Here is a 20,753-nt window from a genome sequence, read left to right on the forward strand (position 1 = left end):
CTGTAGAAATAAGACTAAGTGGTATCTCTTAATTACTGACAAACTGGTTTATGCACTGCTCAGTGAATCAGCCTTCACCTGCTTTGGCAATATGTGGCGATTAAAAATTGCAAATAATAATTCAGAATCTGGTTTGCTTGGGTTTTCTTCCCCCCCCCCCCCCCCCCTTTTTTCATCACCAGCTATATATTTTTATTAACAAGTTTTTTATGCAGAAATGTCATAACATTCCTGGTTTGACTTCTGCACTGGAGATATGATTATAAAAACTTTTTACATTTTAAATAAAGCATTTTTATTTTAATAAGTACTGGCTATATATAAAATCTGATTGAGTTAAATAACCTAAAGTAATTTAAAGATGATTGCTATTTCCCGATAAGAACCCTTCACAACTATTGAGACCTTTAATACTGTCAGTAAATATCACAACCTGACTGAATTATATCAAGACAGAGCATGGAGTGCAGCTGTGTGAATGGAAATTTTACAAGATTGTATCAGTTAGAACAGGATATTGGACTATTATTTTTTAATTAAAAAAAATTCTTTCTTTTTCTTTCTTTGATCATTATTGAAGTACCTGGTCACTTACCTGTGTGTTATATACAGGTTTGTATACAAACACACCTGTTTATATATATATTTGTATATATGTATGTGTGTATATAGTATATATATGTTTTTATATATATGTACATATAATATAAATACACCTGTGTGTTTATATCTTGGATGGGTTACAAAATGTTACTTAAAAATCTTTACAATAGTGAATTAGAAAGGATAATTTGAGTCTTTCCACCAAAGGCCTGATATTTTCCATGCCACAGAAGTCGGGGTGACAGTACAGGACAGCTAAGGACATCTGATCAGAGGATGAGGAGCCCACAGGAATGTGCTTGGTTCATTTCAGTGCAAGGAACTGAACTAGGGTCAATGATCTGGTTGCAAGTGCTTGCTTGACCACACATTGCTTCTGGCGTTATGTCCAAACCACTGGAATTTCTTCCTTGTGTCATCAAGCATCTCCTCCTCACCCTAATTCCCTCTTAAACCAGTATTTTTTCTGACTTTATCATTGTAGATATGGTCCCTAACTGAAAACTTCCCTATGAAAACTATGTCTGTTGTGGAGCAGTTGGTATTTTTTGATAGCCCAAGAAAATTTCTCATCTGCACTGCCTATGGCTTTTAGTTCCTCTGTGCTGTTTTTCTTGTCCTGTCCTTCAAGATGCCCATTTTTAATGTTCTTCTGCTTTCTCAATAGTAGAAACAATGTGCGGGGTTTTTTCTTGCTTTAGTTTGGATGCCTCCTGGTGGTTACTGTCTCTACAATACACATTCATATGGATCTCTGTAGAGAGAGCACCCTGATATCTAGGTATTTCCTCATCTCTCTAGAGTTGTACTTTTGTTCCAGTTGCTTAGCTCACTGTCGACCTTTCCTCTTTGTCTTCCCTGGTGGAAAATATTTACATACTTTCGTGCATGACATGAATTCAGAAGAGTCTGCAGCCCACTGTGCCATTCTGTTTTTCTGAAGCTGACAAAGCAGTTTAACATTTTCCACTTGACCTTTGTGCATTAGTCCAGAATGAGGCTTAGCACAGATTTCTCCGAGGCTTATCGAAACATTCACTACATCGTCCAAGCGTCTTCATAGAAATTAGTCTATGTCTTGCTGTCCTTTGTCTCTCTAATGAAGAAAAGGATTTGCTCAGACAAATGGTTGAAGAAATTGCTCTGTGACTTGCACAGTTCTCCAGCTAACCTTTTTTTTTTTTTTTTGGAGTATCATCATCAAGTCTGATTTCATGAATATACCGTAACATGTCTCAAGTTCTGATTGTCTTTGCTGATATGTTATCTTTCCATAAGTACTGTTCACCTGCTCTGGAAACTTCTAGCTAGATGTCATTTGGCCAAGCATTTGGTTCTGCAAATCACTGATTGTTTTCCTTCAATCCATTATTTGTGCAAATATTGTGTCTGTATTCGACCCATTTTATCCTATCCATATTCCTTTTAAGGATGCAAAACCACCCTTGCTCCAAATTGTGCAGACTTTCAAGCTCGACTTCCAGCTGATAATGCTTCCAGTTCCAAATGCCTTCTTACACTTGGATTCTTCCATGACTGAGGACTGTTTGTTGAACCAGCATTGCCTACTTGTCTTCAGTCTCTTGCATTTCCAGGTAGAGGGTGTTCTCTGATATTGAGAACTTCTGTAGTGGTCATCCTGTTCTCTTTTCCATCAGAAGTGGTTTACTAAACATGCAACAAGTGAGAATGATAGCAATATGCAGTTGAGAGTTCCACATCCTTAAAGTCCATCCGTATCCGTTCTTTTCAGTGCCTTCAGGGTGTACCCAGCTGGCCTTTGCATCTCACCCTTTTCACGAGTTGACTCAAATGGTGCTTGATAGCTGAAGACAAGCCATGATTATGACCTGAAAAGCCACTTCATCTGAGGAACCTCCACCACTGAGAGGCTGCATTCACCCAGCATCTTATTTAGCAAGACAAAGCCTTGTCATTAATTTCAGCATATGAAATTAATTTTTTTTTTTGTGGCCCCACTGCCTTTATTTTTAATTTGGCTTAAGTTTGAATCTCTTTGCTAATTGAAACCCACGGCCAGAATTGCATTGCCTGGATGGAATTTAGACAATGCACGGTGGCTATGGATGAAGAATGGTAGGAATCACTGAGTCCAGTAACTTGACAAGGGAAACTGCCACATTCCCATGTCCACAAGTAGTGAGTCTGTGGGTACTGTTATTAGGCACATATACACACAATACCTGTATCCTCAGTCAGCCACATGGACCAGCAGAGGTAGAAAATAGTACTCATGCAAACAAGCAGTGGAAAATACATGCATTCATACAATATGAATCCTTGCAGTAGCTGGGTTTAGACACTCTGTCAAGTAGTTGGCCAGTGGATCCCAGTATCTCCTCAGCTGTAATTCTGTAATTCCTCTGGGACTGCAGCCTCACCCGAGTTGCTGGTATTCAGCCCTTCCCTCCCACAAATGGCCACAGAAACACACACGTGCTATGGATCCCTCCAGTAAATGGCTTTAGAAAGTGTTATCCAGTAGCTGGCCCCTGGACCCTCTGTTCTTCCAGGTGCAAACCCTCCTGTGTGCATGAGCACACATACACACACACATGGAAAAACAGGTCTATGGCAGCTGGTCCAAACCTACTGCCCTACCAGAAGCTGACACCCAGGTCCTCTGGTCTTTCTAGTAGGTGGCTTGGAGTACCTGGCCTCTCCAGGTGAACTGAAAAGCCTTTGCTGTTGACTTGTCTGCAGGGTGTTGTGCCCAGACCATAAGCTGAACATTCTCCTTTGATAGCCCTGAAAGTAGCCTGGGCAGTGTGGTTTTTGTCACTGATTACAAGTTCTTAGGATTCTTCCATCTTCATCATTCCTTTACTTCTTTGTCTTCAAACACTTTATGAAGCCTTTAGTTACATACCCTATTGAAGAAGAACCAGTCTGTGACCAGGGCATGAAGTCTTCAGGCAATACACTGAAAAGAGTTCATAAATATAGTGATGTTGAAGTAGTAGCAGTAGCAAAAAGGATGCTTTTGTCAAATTTATTGTGGAATTGAAACCAAATGAAAGAACTTATTGTGCTGTAAGACTCCATTAGTCTTTATGCATACAATAATAAATGTTGACGTAGTATAGATTTATGTTAGCACAGGCATTTTAATATCTATGAAAATTCAACTTTTGCGTATCGTATGTCAGTAAAAGTGTTGATGACCAGCACAAAAAATTAACTTCTGAAAGATTTAGAGGACAATTTAGCTGTGATATTAGACATGTTAAGTGCTGAAAGATTCCAGTTGAAGGATCTCTTCAGTAACTTAATATTTTTAAATATCCTGGTTTTCAGTACAGTACAATCTGTGGTGCATTAGTTACTGCCAAGAATTACCTGTAAATCAGTAAACATAGTCCTTGTTATAGAATATGCTGAAGGGGTGAGTGAAGCAGAAGCCATGGCTGAATGTTTTAGCAAATACCCATACCATGTTTTTGGAGATGCTTTTAGACTCTTTCCACGGCATCTATGCAAGAACAGGTAACAGTGATCCTACCAGTAACACTGACTGAGAATTGGAGAATGTTTGGTGTTGATAGAATGAACAACAAATTAAGTCCAAGAATTTAAAGGGATCCTCACAACAGAAATAGCATTCTGCATGCAGAACCCTCCAAACAGGGGGCTTGCTCTTTCTAGTTGTAGATATCTGAATTACCTTTGGGGAAACTCCTGCTGGCTTAATGGGATGTAGGGAAAAAATGGGTTGCATCTCAGCGAGTCCCTAGCTGAACAGCCAGCTAGCAGTAAAGCCCAGCTGTGCTTCTGGCTGACACATTTACTCTGTATCATGGCCCAGACTTCCAGAAGTCTTCTCTTCCCCCAGTTTACATCTAAACCAGAATTTAAAAACAGAATTTACAAACAGCTATCTTTATTTGCATTTAAAGACATGATGTATGTCTCCTTTCATGTCAGTGGGAATTTTCCCATGGATGTTTAAAGTAAGTTAACTGAAGATCAAAAGCAAACATTTTTAAAAGTTATTTTTTGTTTAGTAGAAGAAACAAAAGCATCAGCTGAAGTCAGTAGAAAACAAAGCTAAGAAATCAATGCTGAATGCTCTAGAAATACTGAAGCTTGATGCTCAGTACTAGAATATCCAATATTAAAAGGTTTTCCCGCTTCTCCCCAAGCATTTGGATTTACATAATGCAACACTAAGAGAAAAATGTAATCATGTGTCTCTTGTGTCAGGCTCAAGAAGAGAACGTTGTGGTTATCGGATCCTGCGTAGCCATCGTAATTCAGAAGATCACATGCATTGCATTGGCAAAGCTAAGAAATACAGTGAGACAGCAATCCGCGTAAAAGAGATCCTGCTCAGCACAGTCAGTCCAGAGCAATTTGTTTTGACACTACTTGAAGCAGAGCCTCCCAATGTGCTGGTGAGTCGTCCCAGCAAACCATTCACAGAGGCCTCCATGATGATGTCCCTGACAAAACTGGCAGACAAAGAGCTGGTTCACATGATTGCTTGGGCCAAAAAAATTCCTGGTAAGTATTTCAGTCTTATTTGTTTGATGGCAAAAGCACTGACTTAAATAATGTGTCATTGTCTACCCTGAAATAACAGCACACCACAGTAAATGTGAATATGAAAGTCTTAAGATTTTTATACTGTAAAATAATAAACAACTTATTGCTCTCAGTAATTCACCTGGATGTATTTTGATTTAGACAGTGACCTAGCTCACAATTTGCTATCTGTTGTTAGTGAAATACTTGTTCATTTTGCTAAAAAGCATTGTTCCTGTTGCGTGCAATTTCTACCTCATCAACTATAAATACCTGATTAATCTGATTTAAAGGTTCATTAAGAGGGTATTAACTGGTTTGCTATAAAAGACTTTAAGACCAATATTTTCTTTGAATCCTGTTAAAAGGTTTCTAATACAGCTGAAAACAAAATTGTGTCCAAGCACTCAGTGTCTACAATCACTTCGTTTGACATAGTTACTACACAAGAATGTCAGATTGCAAAGTGGTGCATAGTATCGATCTCTAAATTATCATGTGCTGTCCTTCAAAGCAAAAATCAGTAAGGATGCGTTTGGTTGTTGGCAGCATCGAAAACATACACTGAAGTTCAACTACATGCCCTATTGCCCTGAATGTCTCAAATGCCACCCCAGTATCGTGGCAATGTGCCATTTCACTTCTTACAACCTACAAGTGGTGAGCCTTTGCAATTCCTTCTCCATTAATCATCCATGATTAAAACAGAATAAAGAATAAAAGTGAGAATAAAAGCAGCCAGCACACAGAGATAGTAGTTGGCAAAAGTGTGCAGAAAAACTTGATGGCTGGTGTAGACTAAACCGCAGACTGTAGCCCTTCAGCAAGAGCTAAAGTGACCAACTAACAATAGTGAGCTGAAAGAAGCACTGAATAATTGATAGATATATAGCAGCATGGGGCTTAATCCTTTACTTAAGGTACCCTGCTAGAATTGGCTAAAGTATTCTGCAGTGTGTCTGGCAGTCCTAGCCCCATGTCCATCATGACTGAGGAGCCAGCACACCACAGCTCCTCACTTGGATTTTATGCTGAAGGTAGTCAGAGTGTGCTGGTGCATGCCCTGGTCTTGTCATGCTTGTGCACTATTAACCGTATTTGCTGCTGCTTAAATACACATACACAGGAAGTCTTGGCAGTAATTATTACATCTAGAGATAAACTGAGTGTACATAGTATAAGCAACAAGGAATATTTCATATAATCCTTGAACTAAAAAGCCAATCCTGTTTCAGATCTAGGTGGAGTGGCTGAAGGTGCTACCAGCTCCAGCTGCTGGACCACATCTTCTAAGTGCAGATTACAGTCTTCATGGCTTAGCCACTGTGTTGGAGTGTGCAGGTGTGATAGTTTTGGGTGTGCAAATTCCAGGTCAGCTGCTAAGCTACTGGGGAGCAGACACTTGCGCAGCATGAACATCTTAAGCCGTCTAGCCATTTGAAGCCAATAGTGGTTTTGCTGTTAATGTGGAATGTTTTACACTGAAGGCCCAAATCCTTAAGTAGTGTCAACTGCTATAATTTCTTGTCTAATCAGAAAAACTTGATTAAAAACTACCATTTCAGAGGACGCTGTATGGTTATGTTAACCTGATAGGAAGTGAATTGTGAAGGAAAACCAGGGAAATTCTTTGAAAATGACCTCATTTTAAGGAATATTTGAACAGGGGAGAAAAAGACCCCAACCAACCTTTCCATTTTCTGATTATTCTTAATTTCTTTCTTTTTTTTTTTTTTTTTTTTTTAAACTAGGTCAGCTTTTTTGCAGAAAACAACCACAAGCGCTGGGCTTCAGCCAGCTGAGATTGATTTTTTGATTTGTTTTTATAGATCAGCTTCCAAACCAACCCAAATTTTGACATGGATCACTTTTAGTTTATTTTCAACATATGTCAGGAAAAAAACCCTTTTCTTGGCAGTAAGAGAACTGTATAAGGAAAACCCACTGAAACAATGAACCCACTTCAAAACAGTTCCAGGCAATGTTGACCTTTCATCTTGTATGCTTGATTTGGGTTTTTTTTTCTGATCGCTCCTGTTACACAGAACAGAAACACCATTTTAGAACAATGCCAAAAGTAGATGTGATTGTTTAATATGTTCCTAATGTAAATAATATTGCCATAGCACATGGCAGTTAGAACTTTTACTTTGATGTGGATTTATTTATTTTTTACATTAAAATAACGATGATGTCTAAAGCTCAGGACATAGGATTTCAGGTTTTGAAACTTCTTGCCTGAAGTTAATCATCTAGATCCATGCCTGGTTCCTGGAGGTAGGTTCTTAGGAAAAAAATACACAGACTTCTTGAGTAATGGCCCACTGAGCAGTAATTTTGATTTCTGTAAAGCTGAATATTTGGTTGTGTGTGCCTGGGCTTAGAAGGCCATTTTTACCTCTAAGTTATTATTGGATATTATTTTGACGCTCACTGAAAGTGAAAGGAAATCTTTTTCTTTTTCCTCACAGATGCTTATGCTAACAGTAACCCTAAACAGGAAAGATAAATTTTGAGGGCTTTTTTTTTTTAATACTTAATGAAATTCTTTTGTTAGCAGTTGTACTCTGTGCGTGTAATTTTGCCTGTACTTTCAGTTTAATGGATTGTATTTTTGTTGTTGCTTAGTAAACTAGAATCTAATACATGGATTTTTTTTTCTTCTCAATTACAAATATTTTAATCCTTAATTGTCAGATGGCAGAACTTCTGTAATTGCCTTTTACTTTGTTTACCTTGTCTAAGATAGTTCAATGTGGTTCAAAGCTGAACCGTGTTGCTAATCAATAGAATGTTGTCATAATACTGAAATTTGGATTCATTATGCAGCCTAGTGTGCTGCTGGCCAGAGCAGCGTGCCTTTTGCTAGTCACTGCCCATCCAGCACAACAGTTTTTCTAGTCTGTCTTGGTAATTTATAATTAAGTGATTAGGTGTAGAGCGCACAATTTAAAAGACGTGTAGTACAGCCATAGAAAAATAGTTTAATGAATTCTGCAGCAAATGAACACTTCTGACAGACACTCCAGTAGAAGCTGTGGTGTTTGTATGCTGTCCTCAGTCTTTAATGCACAAGATCTTAGGAAAAGGAAAGGTATTGTCCTTCTAACGGCTGTGCTCAGGGGTCATAAATCATACTGCTAGTGCTGATAATGTGAGTTTAGCAGATGACATCTGGATAAACCTGGATGTTTAAGTATCTGTAGATTGCGCACTGGGATTTGGTCTAACATCTCACTCAACTGAGATAGTTTTTAAACCAAATAACTTTGTTTGAGCTGGAGAAATCAGGGCAGTCTTGTGTAAATGTTTATTTAAATAAACTGAAATGTCTCTTGGCTGTAGTTTCGCAGGAAGCTGCCACTTTTAGTTTCTCCCATTCACACTTCCATGATTATTTTTCTAAAAGCATTTTTAAAATTCTGAGTGTATGTCTGGCAGATAATCTGTTGTTGGCTGTGGATTCTGTAGTAAATTATGTGACAGGAGGGAAGGTACTGCTCACTGGCTCCTGTTTACCCTTCTTACACAATGAGGAACAAGCCATTTTGAAAGGCAACACTTTTATTAATGATAAGAGTGTGTGCACATTACTCAGTTTATATCAACCCAAGGCTGTCACCGACTGTTTCCAGCCTAGTAGTTTAATCATATTAAAATACATGGAGCATTTGTATAAATTACTGACAGCAGATTCTTTGGTGGTGCAAACGTACTGTGTGTATTTTAAGACTTCAGACATCTGGCAAGAACTATGGGGAACCTGTCTCCCATGGCCAGGCTGCAATGATTTTTCCCCATGCAGAGTAGTAGATACCAGCTCATCTGAACAAGAAGCACCCTTGGATAGGATAGAGACCTATCAGCTCTGCTTTGAAAAGTGGCCTGATCTTGGTTTTTACTGCTGAACCGGTCTTCATCATACCTGTTTTACTCTGACAGAGCAGTCTGCTTTCCCACTTGCATTTTGATAATTTACACTCCTGGCCTTTTGGTTCAGGGTGTGTAAATTTTATGTCTCTCCATATGGCTTCTATACATCTTTTTTTTTCCCTAGTGTTTTTTTGCAGGGGGAGGGAGAAAGAGGGCAATGACTGTGTCTACCTTCTGGCTGTGCTGCAGCGTGATCCAGTGCCTTGATGTAAATTCTGGAGAGCTAAATGATGGAACAATTTTATGCACAATTGCATTAATCCTGTTCTTGCTGCTGGGATGCTGTTTGTGAAGGCAGTGGGGACACTGCTACCTTCACCAACCACCCCTGTCTCTTTTTGTCTGGGTTGGTTTGTTTGTTTTCTTCTGGTTTATTGCAGTTTCGAGGAAGGAGGCAGCCGGAAAGGGATGGGAGGGGGTCAACTCATGGCATTTACAGAGGGACTGATAACACAGAGGCATCAAGATTCTTTAGCAGTTAGGCAAGAAACCCAGGAACATGTCTGTCTTATGAGATTAAAAAAAAACCTGCAAAGAGCAACCATTTGCATTCTGGGGAAAGAACAGACTAATTTCTGAGGAGCCCTGTGCAGTGCAATGCAGTAACCTCCAACAAACGTGAGCTTCCCAAGTGATTCTCTGAGGCCTTTCTGGATGCTGTGGAACTGTCATCTAAAAAACTGGCCTAGCATAAGGCTAGTCCTCTGCAGCCACTTGAGTTTTACCAGCTGTATGCGAGTATACTGAAACATCGCTCTGTGTTGTTTCAAATGTTTTGTGGAAGATGTGAGAATGATAATAATATATATTTATGTTTCTATTTGAGACAGCATCATGTTGCTTCTGGTGTCAGTGCTCCCTGTTCTGGCTTTCTTCACGACACGTTATTCTATTTCTGTTTGTTTCTCACCTACTCAGACTTCTTTATCAAAACACAGAAAAAAAGAGGTTGATTCATGTTATTTTCATTTTTTTAGGCTTCGTTGATCTCAGCCTCTATGATCAAGTAAGACTCTTGGAGAGTTGCTGGATGGAAGTTTTAATGGTTGGTTTGATGTGGAGATCAATTGACCATCCTGGGAAACTGATTTTTGCACCAGACCTTGTATTAGACAGGTGAGAGCACTTCATATTAACATGGTTGGAGGTAAGAGGAAGAGGATTAAGTATGGAGATGCTATTAATATTTTATCTAACGACATAATTTACTTGTATTCGTAACAATAATGTCTTGAGGTTCCACATCCTTACAGGGGCTTAAAGGAATACTAAGTATGAACAGTATTGTTGAACTTGCATATTCCTGAATTCGTGTAGCTTCACATGACAGTGTGAAGCTTTTCTGTATTTTTCACACCTTTTGTTGGCTTTGTTCCTTATGGTCCAGGTCTCTGGATGCTGCAGCTGTTGACACAGCAACACAATGCACCACGTTGGCAATTTTTCCCCATTTCCCTCCAAAAAAGTAGACTTAATGTCAGGCCATATTTTAATTGAATTAGCTTTTCTACCTGTTTTTCTTCCTGCCACTGCTGCTGTTCTCAGTAGCACCATGTACCAGCAGGGAAGAATACAGATAAGTAAGGAGGTTTTTCTACAAGACATTAGAAGGATTTGGAGTTTTATAATTCACCTGCATTGCTGTGCTTAAGTCTTCCTCTTATTAAAAACATTACAGAGAAAAAAAAGCAGCATATTACGGAAAGCATAAGAAGCATCCCTTTGAATACTGTGTTGTATTCAATATCGTGAATTTTTGAATACTGTGTAATATACTACTTAATTGCTTTTTTAGTCCAGTACATGTAAAAAACAAACCTAATCGAAAAACTGGAACGCTAACTAAAGTGGTGTGAAATTTGCTGCTGCTTAATTTTAAACCTATTGCAGTGACTTAAGGTTATTTGTTTGTTGTTTGCTTGTTTTCTGAAAATGGGATAATTTCTAATGTCCAAAATGGAGAAAGCTGCATTCAGCAAACGCTTGCAAACATAACAATAAACAATCACAAAGCCACCAACACCCCTCTCCCTCCTCCCCAGTCTATTTATACTTAAACACCTTTGAGGAAAAAGGTGCTGGGGGATGTGGGTAGAGCTTGTTTTATTCTTTAAACGAGCCCTGTTCTTCCAAGAAACTTATTTTAGGGATTCTTTTTTATTCACCAAGTCCTCAGACCTCCCTCAGGTACAAATAGGTACTAACTCCTTGTGAAAGAAATCTGGAGAATGATTCGAGGTGACACTGTGAAACACTAGTGTTTCAAACTGATTATCAGAATTACACTGGCTGTGAGGATAAAGCCTCTTACAGAAATATGGTCATACTTACCTGTGGTCCATCCTGCATGTGCTTTAATGAGAAAATCAGTTTCTTAGAGGTGCTGACCTTTTATACCACTGTAATTTTCAATTTAGATTTCATGATAGAGCCTTTCAATTCTCCCAAAGATGAGATGGATAGGCCTTTTTTATCTGGCTGGGTTGGAGTTTCTTCTTTCTACTTTTTCAATGACATTTTGAATGTGTTTCCATAGGGACGAGGGGAAGTGCGTAGAGGGAATTTTGGAGATCTTTGATATGCTTCTGGCCATGACCTCAAGGTTACGAGAGCTGAAACTGCAGCACAAGGAGTATCTGTGTGTCAAGGCAATGATCCTCCTCAATTCCAGTAAGTATGTGACTGGCTCTGACACTCATTAAACTGTATTTTCTATATCAAATGTGGCTGTGAAATCAGCCTCTAAAAATGGCAAAATTATCAAATGAGATAAAGCTGTTGAAAGAGAACAATAGAAAAGGACTTCTAACTGCCAGATTGGTAAGGATATTTGCTCAAGAAAATGCTAAGCTGTATCATTTGCTGGATTTATGGTCTATGTCCTGTTGTAAGAACTGCATGGAAGACCTGAAGTCTGAAAGCTTCTTAGAAGATAGGGCTCAGGGCCCAGGATGTGAGTATGTCCTTTTCAGCAAGAACTTTTACTTGTATCTCTGTGGATCGCAGAATCACAGAATCCCAAGGGTTGGAAGGGACCTCGAAAGATCATCTAGTCCAACCCCCCTGCAAGAGCAGGGTAACCTGGAGTACCTCACACAGGAACTTGTCCAGCCGGGCCTTGAATATCTCCAACGTAGGAGACTCCACAACCCCCCTGGGCAACCTGTTCCAGTGCTCTGTCACTCTCACAGTAAAGAAGTTTTTCCTGATGTTCACATGGAACCTCTCATGCTCCAGTTTACACCCATTACCCCTTGTCCTATCACTGGACATCACTGAGAAAAACCTAGCTCCATCAATCCTGGTGATGTGTAAAGTTGTTGTGCAGCTCTACAAACCTGTCCTTAATTCTTAATTCTAATAAAACTAGTTACTCAATTGAGTGATGATTAATTAGGCTTACGTGTTCCTATTTAAAGGTAATTAACTGGTATAAATGCTCACAAGTACTCAACTGCAAGTTCAGTTTCAGGGAATGGGTTGCCCAGGGAGGTTGTGAATGCTCCATCCCTGGCGGTGTTCAAGGCCAGGTTGGATGAGGCCTTGGGTGACATGGTTTAGTGTGGGGTGTCCCTGCCCATGGCAGGGGGGTTGGAACTGGATGATCTTGAGGTACTTTCCAACCCTAACTAGTCTATGATTCTATGATTCTATGGTATGAGCTTTGCTTTGTGAAAGGCTTGCTTTGCAGTGTTTCACCCAAGGCAGACAGGAGCGTGTTTGCCAGTTTAAGGTTGTCTGCAGTGAAGTAATTTTATTCCCCCGAACATTTTGTGATTAGTGTTGTCCAAAAAATCCAACAACAAAATAACAGTTGTTACCTGGACTGTTTTCAGCAAGGAGCTGCTGTATAATTCTCAGCCCGATTCCAAAGGGGAATGGTCCAGCAGTTATCCCACTTGTTTATAGATGGATCCCATTATTTCAACAGACAACAGAAGCTGGTCTTTTTTTCTTACTAAAATGCTCACACCAACGAAGCAGACAAAAACCCCAACAAAAAGCTGTGTTCATCGGCTGTATTTCCTTCAAAGCCTCACCTCCCAGAAAAAAATCACTCCTTTCACCTCTTCCTGCTTGCCTTTCTTGTCAAAGTTCATCTTTTACTCCTAATTTCCAAGGTGTTCTGGAGCTCTGTCCTTCCCTAAGTATCTTTCAGAGGACTGCTGCTCTCTCCCCCCCAGATCTCTTCTGCTCCATCAATGATGTTACTGTGTGTTTTCAGACCTCCTTAGTGGTGATTTCTTCTCTTCCCTCTACCCCCAATTCCCCTCTTTTTGCTGACTTTTAAGGTTTCCCGCTGTAGGTAAATGCTGCTTTATGGCACCTGCAGTGAGCAGTAGGGAGACCATGGCAGGCTGGGTCTATGAGCAGTGTCTCTCACCATGTTCTCCTCCCTCCTTAGGATATACTCACACAAAAGAGGGTTTTTTCAGCAAGAAGAGATTAGAGCAAGCATAATGCTGTAATTCATAATAGTTACTAAAATACAAAGTACAGAGTGATTCAAAGGGAAAAAAACCCTGGAGAACTGAGGGCACATCTGTGTTCATCGTGTTGTCATGTGAGGATTTGGGAGAATTGCTCAGTTTGCAAAGGATGTGGCCATCAAATTTTGGCAAAGGAGTGTAAGCTGAAGCTTCGTGTGGCACATGGAGCATGATTTGTACAGTCTTGAGGGGCAGATGGCAGGAAATGTATCTTCTCCAATCCTGTTGAAATATGATATCAGAAAAAAAGTCCACGGTCGTAGCTTCTTTTTCTTCCTCATGTCTGTATTTGTCTCTCTGTTTAGGCGTGTTTCCCTTGTCAGGAGAAGAACCTGAAAGCAACAGGAAACTGCATCACCTGCTTAATGTGGTCACAGATGCTTTGATGTGGGTTATTGCGAAGAGCGGAATCCCCTCACAGCAGCAGACCACTCGCCTGGCAAACCTGCTGATGCTCCTCTCTCACGTCAGACACGCAAGGTACATTTTACAGAATGTGTGTAACGTACGGTGTTGGTGCTTGTTTATTACAGCCACAAAGTGAGGCTTGAGCTCCAGAGCACTCCTCAGGGAATCCTGCTGCTGCTCTTCATCTCTGTCCATTGTAAGGCTTTCCTTCCTAGCACAGCTAAACAGCCTCTATACTCAAGTGCTTGCTGGCACTCAGAAACATTGTGTTGATATTAAAATGCCACTTTAACTGTATGACATTAAATTATTCATTATGGATCTGCCTGAAATGCTTAACAATAATTACACAAATTCAACTTTTCAAGAAGGCCCACCCAGCCATCAGAACTCTTCTGTCCAAAACGAAAGTCTTTTTCCAAACTGAGCTGCAGTGTGGGCTTAGGTGGAGCAAAGTGTACTGTGGGTGCCATGTTCGTCCCAGGCCAAAGTTGTTGTCTTTTACTCAGAAGCACAGCATTTTTGCCAAGGGACTTGTGCTGCAGCAATGCCACGCTCCTGCTTTCCCCATTGCACTGGAAGCAGTTCCTCTGCTCCCTGCCAGTCCCTAGACCTCCTTGAGCTGCTCATCTTTGCTTGCAGTACAGCAGACTCAAACACAAGGTCCTACAAACAGATGCTTTAGTTTTCAGGCTGTTTGTAATTTTAAATTGTCACCGAAAGCCCAGCTATTCACAAAGCTGTCTTATGTCTGCACTTTGGATTGCATGTCCAGAGTAGGCGGTCCTGGAACCAGGCTGGGCTACGTAGAGGAGAGACGGGTGTATCTGACTGTGTAGACGCTGAAGAGAGACAGCCACCTTTGCAACAGGCTTCCTGGGAGAGTGAGTGACAGCAGCAAGCATCTGACTGTGCGAAAGGCCAGTTTGTGAACTGGGGGTGAGGTTGAGGGCTGGCCCTACAGGAGCTACAGCACCAGCAAGAGCCAAAACAGACTCGGCTGCAATGCACTGCTGTCACCTGGGTTGCTCGCTGTGGTGTGACACCACATCACAGCATCGCAGGAGCTCTTGTGGTGACATGATGTGAATAAATATTGGGAATTTTTATAATTTCTTATTAAAACAAGAGTTTTTCTGCTGTGCCTGCCTCAGCCAAAGTCTGGAGGCTACTTGTGACCTGTCTCCTTGCTTAGCAGTGGTCAGTCAGTTATACTTTGTTCTGGAAATACTTGCTGCTCTCAGCCTTGATTACCAAATGATGCAGGACTCTCAAGATCTGGGTGTAGGAAGGGGGCTGCAATTTCTTCTTTGCCATTAATGTATTTATAACTCTTGAATTGTAGCAGAACCTCATTTTTCTGGAAGCCTTGTCCCTCACCCAATCCAGTCTCCTAGGTCATGTGTGTACTGACAGCCTGCTACTATTTCCACTGTGATAAAGTCGGTGTTGAGCAAGCTCACTTAGATTTCAACCCCAAAATTTTGAGTGCATCTGAAGTATATCCATGTGCAACTGCAGCAGCAATAGCCATCTCCTCTTAGTCCAAATCATGATATAGCCACAGAGCATTCAAGCTAATCAGGTGTCGCTGTATCTTACTGCCTAACAGAAAAAGAGATTGCTTTAAAAGCCTGTAGCCATCTACAAGATCTGACACCGGGCATGCAGAGAGGAAACAAACCGCTTGAAGTCAGACAGGGTAATTTGGTCTTCCTGCTCAGCCAGGCAGGAGCCAGGTAGTCATTAGAGCTGCACGTCGTTATTCTCCTTTTGTATAAAGCTGCAGCATGTGAACCTCCCACATTTACAGCATTGAAGAGGTTTTCTGTTTGATTTTAATAGGGTCGGTACATCCAATTCTTCTGTGAAGTCAGTTTGTGTGGTGTAAAACAAATCTTGGTTCTCTAAATAGTAAACCACTCAGCCTTAAAGTACTGGGATGCTGTTACTGTTGATAGTGGTAAGTGTTCTCAGGGACTACAGCAGCTAAATCTTCTTAACCCCTAATTAAAAAAACGTCTCTTGAAGCCACAGGTGTGTTTCGTTCTCTGCACTGTTGGACCCAGATCACTGACTTATTTTCTGTTCTCCTGCACAGTAACAAGGGAATGGAGCATCTCCTGAGCATGAAGTGTAAAAATGTGGTCCCAGTGTATGACTTGCTGCTGGAGATGTTGAATGCGCACACTCTCCGAGGGCAAAGGAAGTCCCCGGCCACGCATCCCGAATTTGGCCCATTAGAACAAATGGAGACTGGAGACAGTCTGCGGAATGGGGCAGCTCAGTAATTCTGCTGAGACCTGGAGATGAGGCTATGGGAGAAAACAAAACTGCTGTGTTGGGACTACTGAAGTGTGACCTAGCGCGAGTCCTCATCTCTTCTAGATTTGCACATCGGTATCTTGGGAAAGGCTTGTGGGACGCACGCTTCTGTCCGTATTTCTGACATTTTAATAGCTGCACTTTAACAGTGCCTTTTCGGAGACTCTTTAAAAGCACCTTATGAAATTAAGCCTCAGAACAGTGCTGCGAGACAGGGAATTACGGCCTCTCCTTTTCAGAGCCAGGCAAACTGCGACAGAGAGCTAAAGGGACTGGTTTAAGATGACAGAAGTCATCTGTGTCAGGGCTAGGAGTGAGCACCTAGGTTTCTGTCTCCCAGACCAAGGCTTTTATGTGATGACTAGTTGATCTCCTCTTTCATAGAGTCATAGAATATCTCAAGTTGGAAGGGACCCATTAAGATCATTGAATCCAACTTCCTGCTCCTTACAGGACTACCTAAAACAGCATGAGACTGTATAAAATGTAGAGCAGCATTTTGGGATAGATCCGCTTACCTGTGTGTGCTGGTCCCTGGGTAATCCTGCTTTGCAGCTGATCTAAGTGCCAAGATATGTACAGTGTAAAGGAGTTTCTTCTATTCTTAAATATGCAATGGCTGCAAGGGCCTTCATTTGAAGGCCATTCAGAATAGCTTCTCAGACCAGTTCAGAGCCTCTTCAGAGTTGTTAAACCAAGCTTAAGTTTGTATTTTGTGAGCCTGTTCTGAACACTCACATTAGTATCTGTGTATAATTCTTCAGTGCTTTAAAGAATGACCAAACTGCCTGGATATTTCAGTCAATGCTGACCTTTGAAATGTGTTTTGTCTGTGAGATTAACATGTTGTTTTACATATTTATTAATGATGTTAAATCTATTATAATAATTAGGTACGAGAGGTTGCTCTGTGACTTATTAACTGTTTGTGTTTGTATATGATCTGCTAATTCGGGCTTGTGAAATCAGCTATAAAGAAACCATCTTCCCTCCCCTTTGGACTTGCTTGTGGAATTATGTCCTGCCCACCTGAAACCTCTTGCAGCCATCTTGCAGGGCAGAGGCAGTGGACCGGAGGATGAGGTGGGACCTGGTTTTGCCTGCTGCCCTCAGGTTTGCTGCTTGCTTGTTTAGAAAGCGCCTTCTCATATCTTGTATTGGATCCTTCGAAGTGCAGGGACAGGACAGTTCTGGCACTTCCTTCTCTGTGCAAGTATGAGGCCTTGTTTGAGTTTCATTGAAGATGTGGGTTTAACCCTCCCCCGTCTTGCTGATTTCTGCATGTGTTTAAGCTGCACTGAGGAAAAAAGCAACATAGAAGGAGCCTGGCCAAGGGCCTCAGTGTAGAGCAGGATGGCATCATTCAGTCTGGCAACTGCCAACATTGCATTTTGATGTGAGCTAGAATCACGCTAAGTGGATATGTTCAAATGTAATGCATGCATTCTCTGGGCATTTCAAGTATGGAGAAAATAAACTGGGATCAGACCAAACGTCTGTTTTGAGCCAGTAAGTCTTCTGGTTAGGGACTTTATTCCAGTTGCGTACTTGGAATATTAATGAAACTTTTGATCTTGGTGTTTTTTTAAAGCCAAGGAGAGTATTTTTATAGGAGGTGCATAAAGAGTTTTCAGTAAGTTGCACAATCTGTTGTCTTGTTTTGATCTTGTACTATACCAGATGCTGCTGGTGGTCCACACATTTTTACTGGTTACCTTTTTAGTGTTTTTAAGAAACTGTAATATAGCAATGCCCTTTGAAATGAGTGTCATATTTACTACAGAAAAGGGAAAAAATGAGAGTACAGTCTGAAATTTAGTGGTACTTTCATTCTGAGGGAGGTTTTGCTGTGAGACAGATGTGGTTTGGTGTTTCTTGGGCTTGATCATGTTCTGGTCTCTGTGCCTGTTGTTTTTTTCTCTGATTTTCCTATCCTGCGCAATCTTTCTGTTTAATACAGTTTTTCAAAGAAATGTTGAAGTGATCATTTCTGTTTTGTTTTGCATTAGAAGCGCTGAACCTATGTGCAATCCCGAAACAAACCTCTTCTTAAAAGGAAAATGGGAAGGAGTGCATATAAATTGTAAAAATTAGCTTCTAAATGGAAATTTGCTCTGGATTGACTGTGAAAGGGCAATGCTGCAGATTTGTGCCATGTGTTGTGATTAATATGTGCCATTACGAGCATAGTGCAAATAGGAAAATGTTATTTTAACACATACTTTTTGTCTCAGTTAATATACTTTTATAAAAGTTACTACTAGCGTTTGTTTTAAAATGGGCAAAAGCCAGTTGCTGTTGACTCTGGATTAAAGTCACTGTGGTTGTCTTTGGAGAAGGAGGAGGTGCACGTCTCTAAACCAGCACGGTTTATAAATAGGGAGCTGTGTGACAAGGACTGAACAAGGGTGCCTTTGGCTCCTGAGATGTTGGGTTGATCATGGGTCTGTATCCTACAGGCCCTCTCACGTGCTGTGTTCCTGCTGTGGAGCACATCCATGTCCCTGCCAAGCCTGAGCAGAGCTGCCGCACTGCGTTTCAATTTAGATTTTGAGGAGGCTTTTCCAGTTTCAGCATGAATGAATCGAGGGCTGTGAGGAAGGCAGGGCTGGTTTATTGCTTTCCTTCACTGTGCTGCTGTACACCAGCTTCTGCTGGGACCTGGCTGGAGGTGGCTGTTTCTACTTGAGGAAATGATGCTGCAGTTCTGGGATGTTTGTGAGCGAATGTGGCTCGTGCTGGAGCGCCGGCTGCCATGGGTTTAAAGAAGAAAATTAACATAGGGAAATAAAAAGGCCCCAACTTTTCCTCACGTTGTTAAAAACGTGCTCAAGTTCTGCTCGAGCCTGGGGCTAGAGCTAAAGAGTAAAACAAACCTGATTTTTTTTTAAGAACTGTGGCAAGTCTCACAGCATTTCAGGCAGGTGAAGTGCTTTGTCTCCAGGAATGGGTGACCTTTCCCACAACTCTGCCTTCTTGCAAATAACTCAATTTTTAGTATGGTCATGTTGCCAGTCAGAGAGGAGAACATGGGGAAAAGATGTGTTGGAACCTTCTCCCATGAGATAGTGACTGACAGGATGAGTGTTTGTATAAAATGTGTAGCAAACTTAAAGATTTCTTTTCCAATAAATATGCATATTTCCATAATAGTGATATATTAATTCCTTACTGGCTGAATGATAGATCTATACAAGGGTCATTGTGATGAAAGGAGAGCATCCTTTCAAGTGCTGGAACTTTTTCTTTTCCTTCTGATGGCCTGTGAAGTATGGAAGACATTTTCTGTATTTGCACTATTAGAGTGGTTTAACAGAGCCTAAAAATGCAGTGAGGCCCCAGAAATTTGCCTCTCGGTCCTATTCAAGCAGTCACCAGTGACCGGCCTCTTCTGAGGTAAGAATTTTTGTCTTGTTTGGACTTCATCATAAAATCACAGAATCTTAGACTGGTTGGGATGGGGCATCCACAACTGCTGGGCAGCCTGTTCCAATGTCTCACAACCCTCACAGTAAAGAACTTCTTCCTAATCTCTCTCCTTTCCCTGCCCTTCCCCACTAAGGGAAGTGCCCCTGGGAGACAAGTTGCTCTTACCTGGAGGGCTAAAATTAAAAACAAAGTGTGGATTCACAGGACTTTGTTTGAGGGGCCTTAAAGTGAGCACAGCCTAAGGGCCTGTCACAGGAATTACTGCTTTATAGGGATAAATAGTGAACATCATACATAATATTCAATAGATCTATCAGGATATCCTGTTCAGTTCTTTAGATGGCAGGGAAGCTTATAAACCCCATTCCTGGCTGCTGCAAGCAAGCACAGGCAAGGAGAGTCACCAGCAGCTGTTTCTATTCTTAGCCCAGCTATAGGCTGCACCACTTTTTTCCATGGTGCATGGTCCTGTGATCCTTCCACACACTCGGAGTTGGAAGTCACGGGAACACCTTTGCTATTACCACCATCTGTCTTGAAAGAAAGTGTTTAACATTATTTATGTCCTGCAAAATAATTGTTTAGCAAAGCAGTTAAGGATGTGGTCATCTGTTGTGCTGAGCCAGTGCCTAAACCAGTACTAGAGCATTGTAAATGGGAAAATGAAAAGCAAGCAAACTGCTAAAATCTGGAAAATAAGTATTATTAATTTTTCACAGTGTTTTGCTACTGAACTGTGGTAAATTACATGGCACACTCTTCCCTAGTGAAGACTTCATTTTACTTATGATCTGGATATTTTAAACTCTCTCCATCTTTACACATAGGAGTCACCTCCACTCATGCATTGTTGAGTGTCAGTAATTTCAATTTAACTGCATAAGGAAAACAAGATTGCTTTGCTATAAAAATGCCAACTTCTGCTGCTACTGCCTTAACTGACAAAACCTTTGCTCATCAATAATCACGTACTAAGGACCCAGCATGGCCATTAACAGTGCTACTGCATGTTTCCTGTAT

The 20,753-nt window shown here is 41.0% G+C and overlaps 1 protein-coding gene across 1 annotated transcript in view; it reads left to right on the top strand.

Annotated features, from left to right (window-relative positions):
• ESR2 (estrogen receptor 2) overlaps positions 1-16,270 on the top strand; it is a gene marked incomplete at its 3' end in the record, with an annotated part of 31,937 nt that extends 15,667 nt beyond the window's left edge. The window contains exons 4-8 of the mRNA XM_080619604.1: positions 4,828-5,127; positions 10,059-10,197; positions 11,618-11,751; positions 13,877-14,051; positions 16,081-16,270. Coding sequence (XP_080475730.1) covers positions 4,828-5,127; positions 10,059-10,197; positions 11,618-11,751; positions 13,877-14,051; positions 16,081-16,270 — 938 coding nt within the window. The remainder of the gene's footprint in view (positions 1-4,827; positions 5,128-10,058; positions 10,198-11,617; positions 11,752-13,876; positions 14,052-16,080) is intronic.
• Between the last annotated feature and the right edge of the window lie 4,483 nt (positions 16,271-20,753).

The sequence above is a fragment of the Psittacula echo genome (assembly GCF_963264785.1).
Source record: "Psittacula echo genome assembly, chromosome: 5".
Lineage (NCBI taxonomy): Eukaryota > Metazoa > Chordata > Aves > Psittaciformes > Psittacidae > Psittacula > Psittacula echo.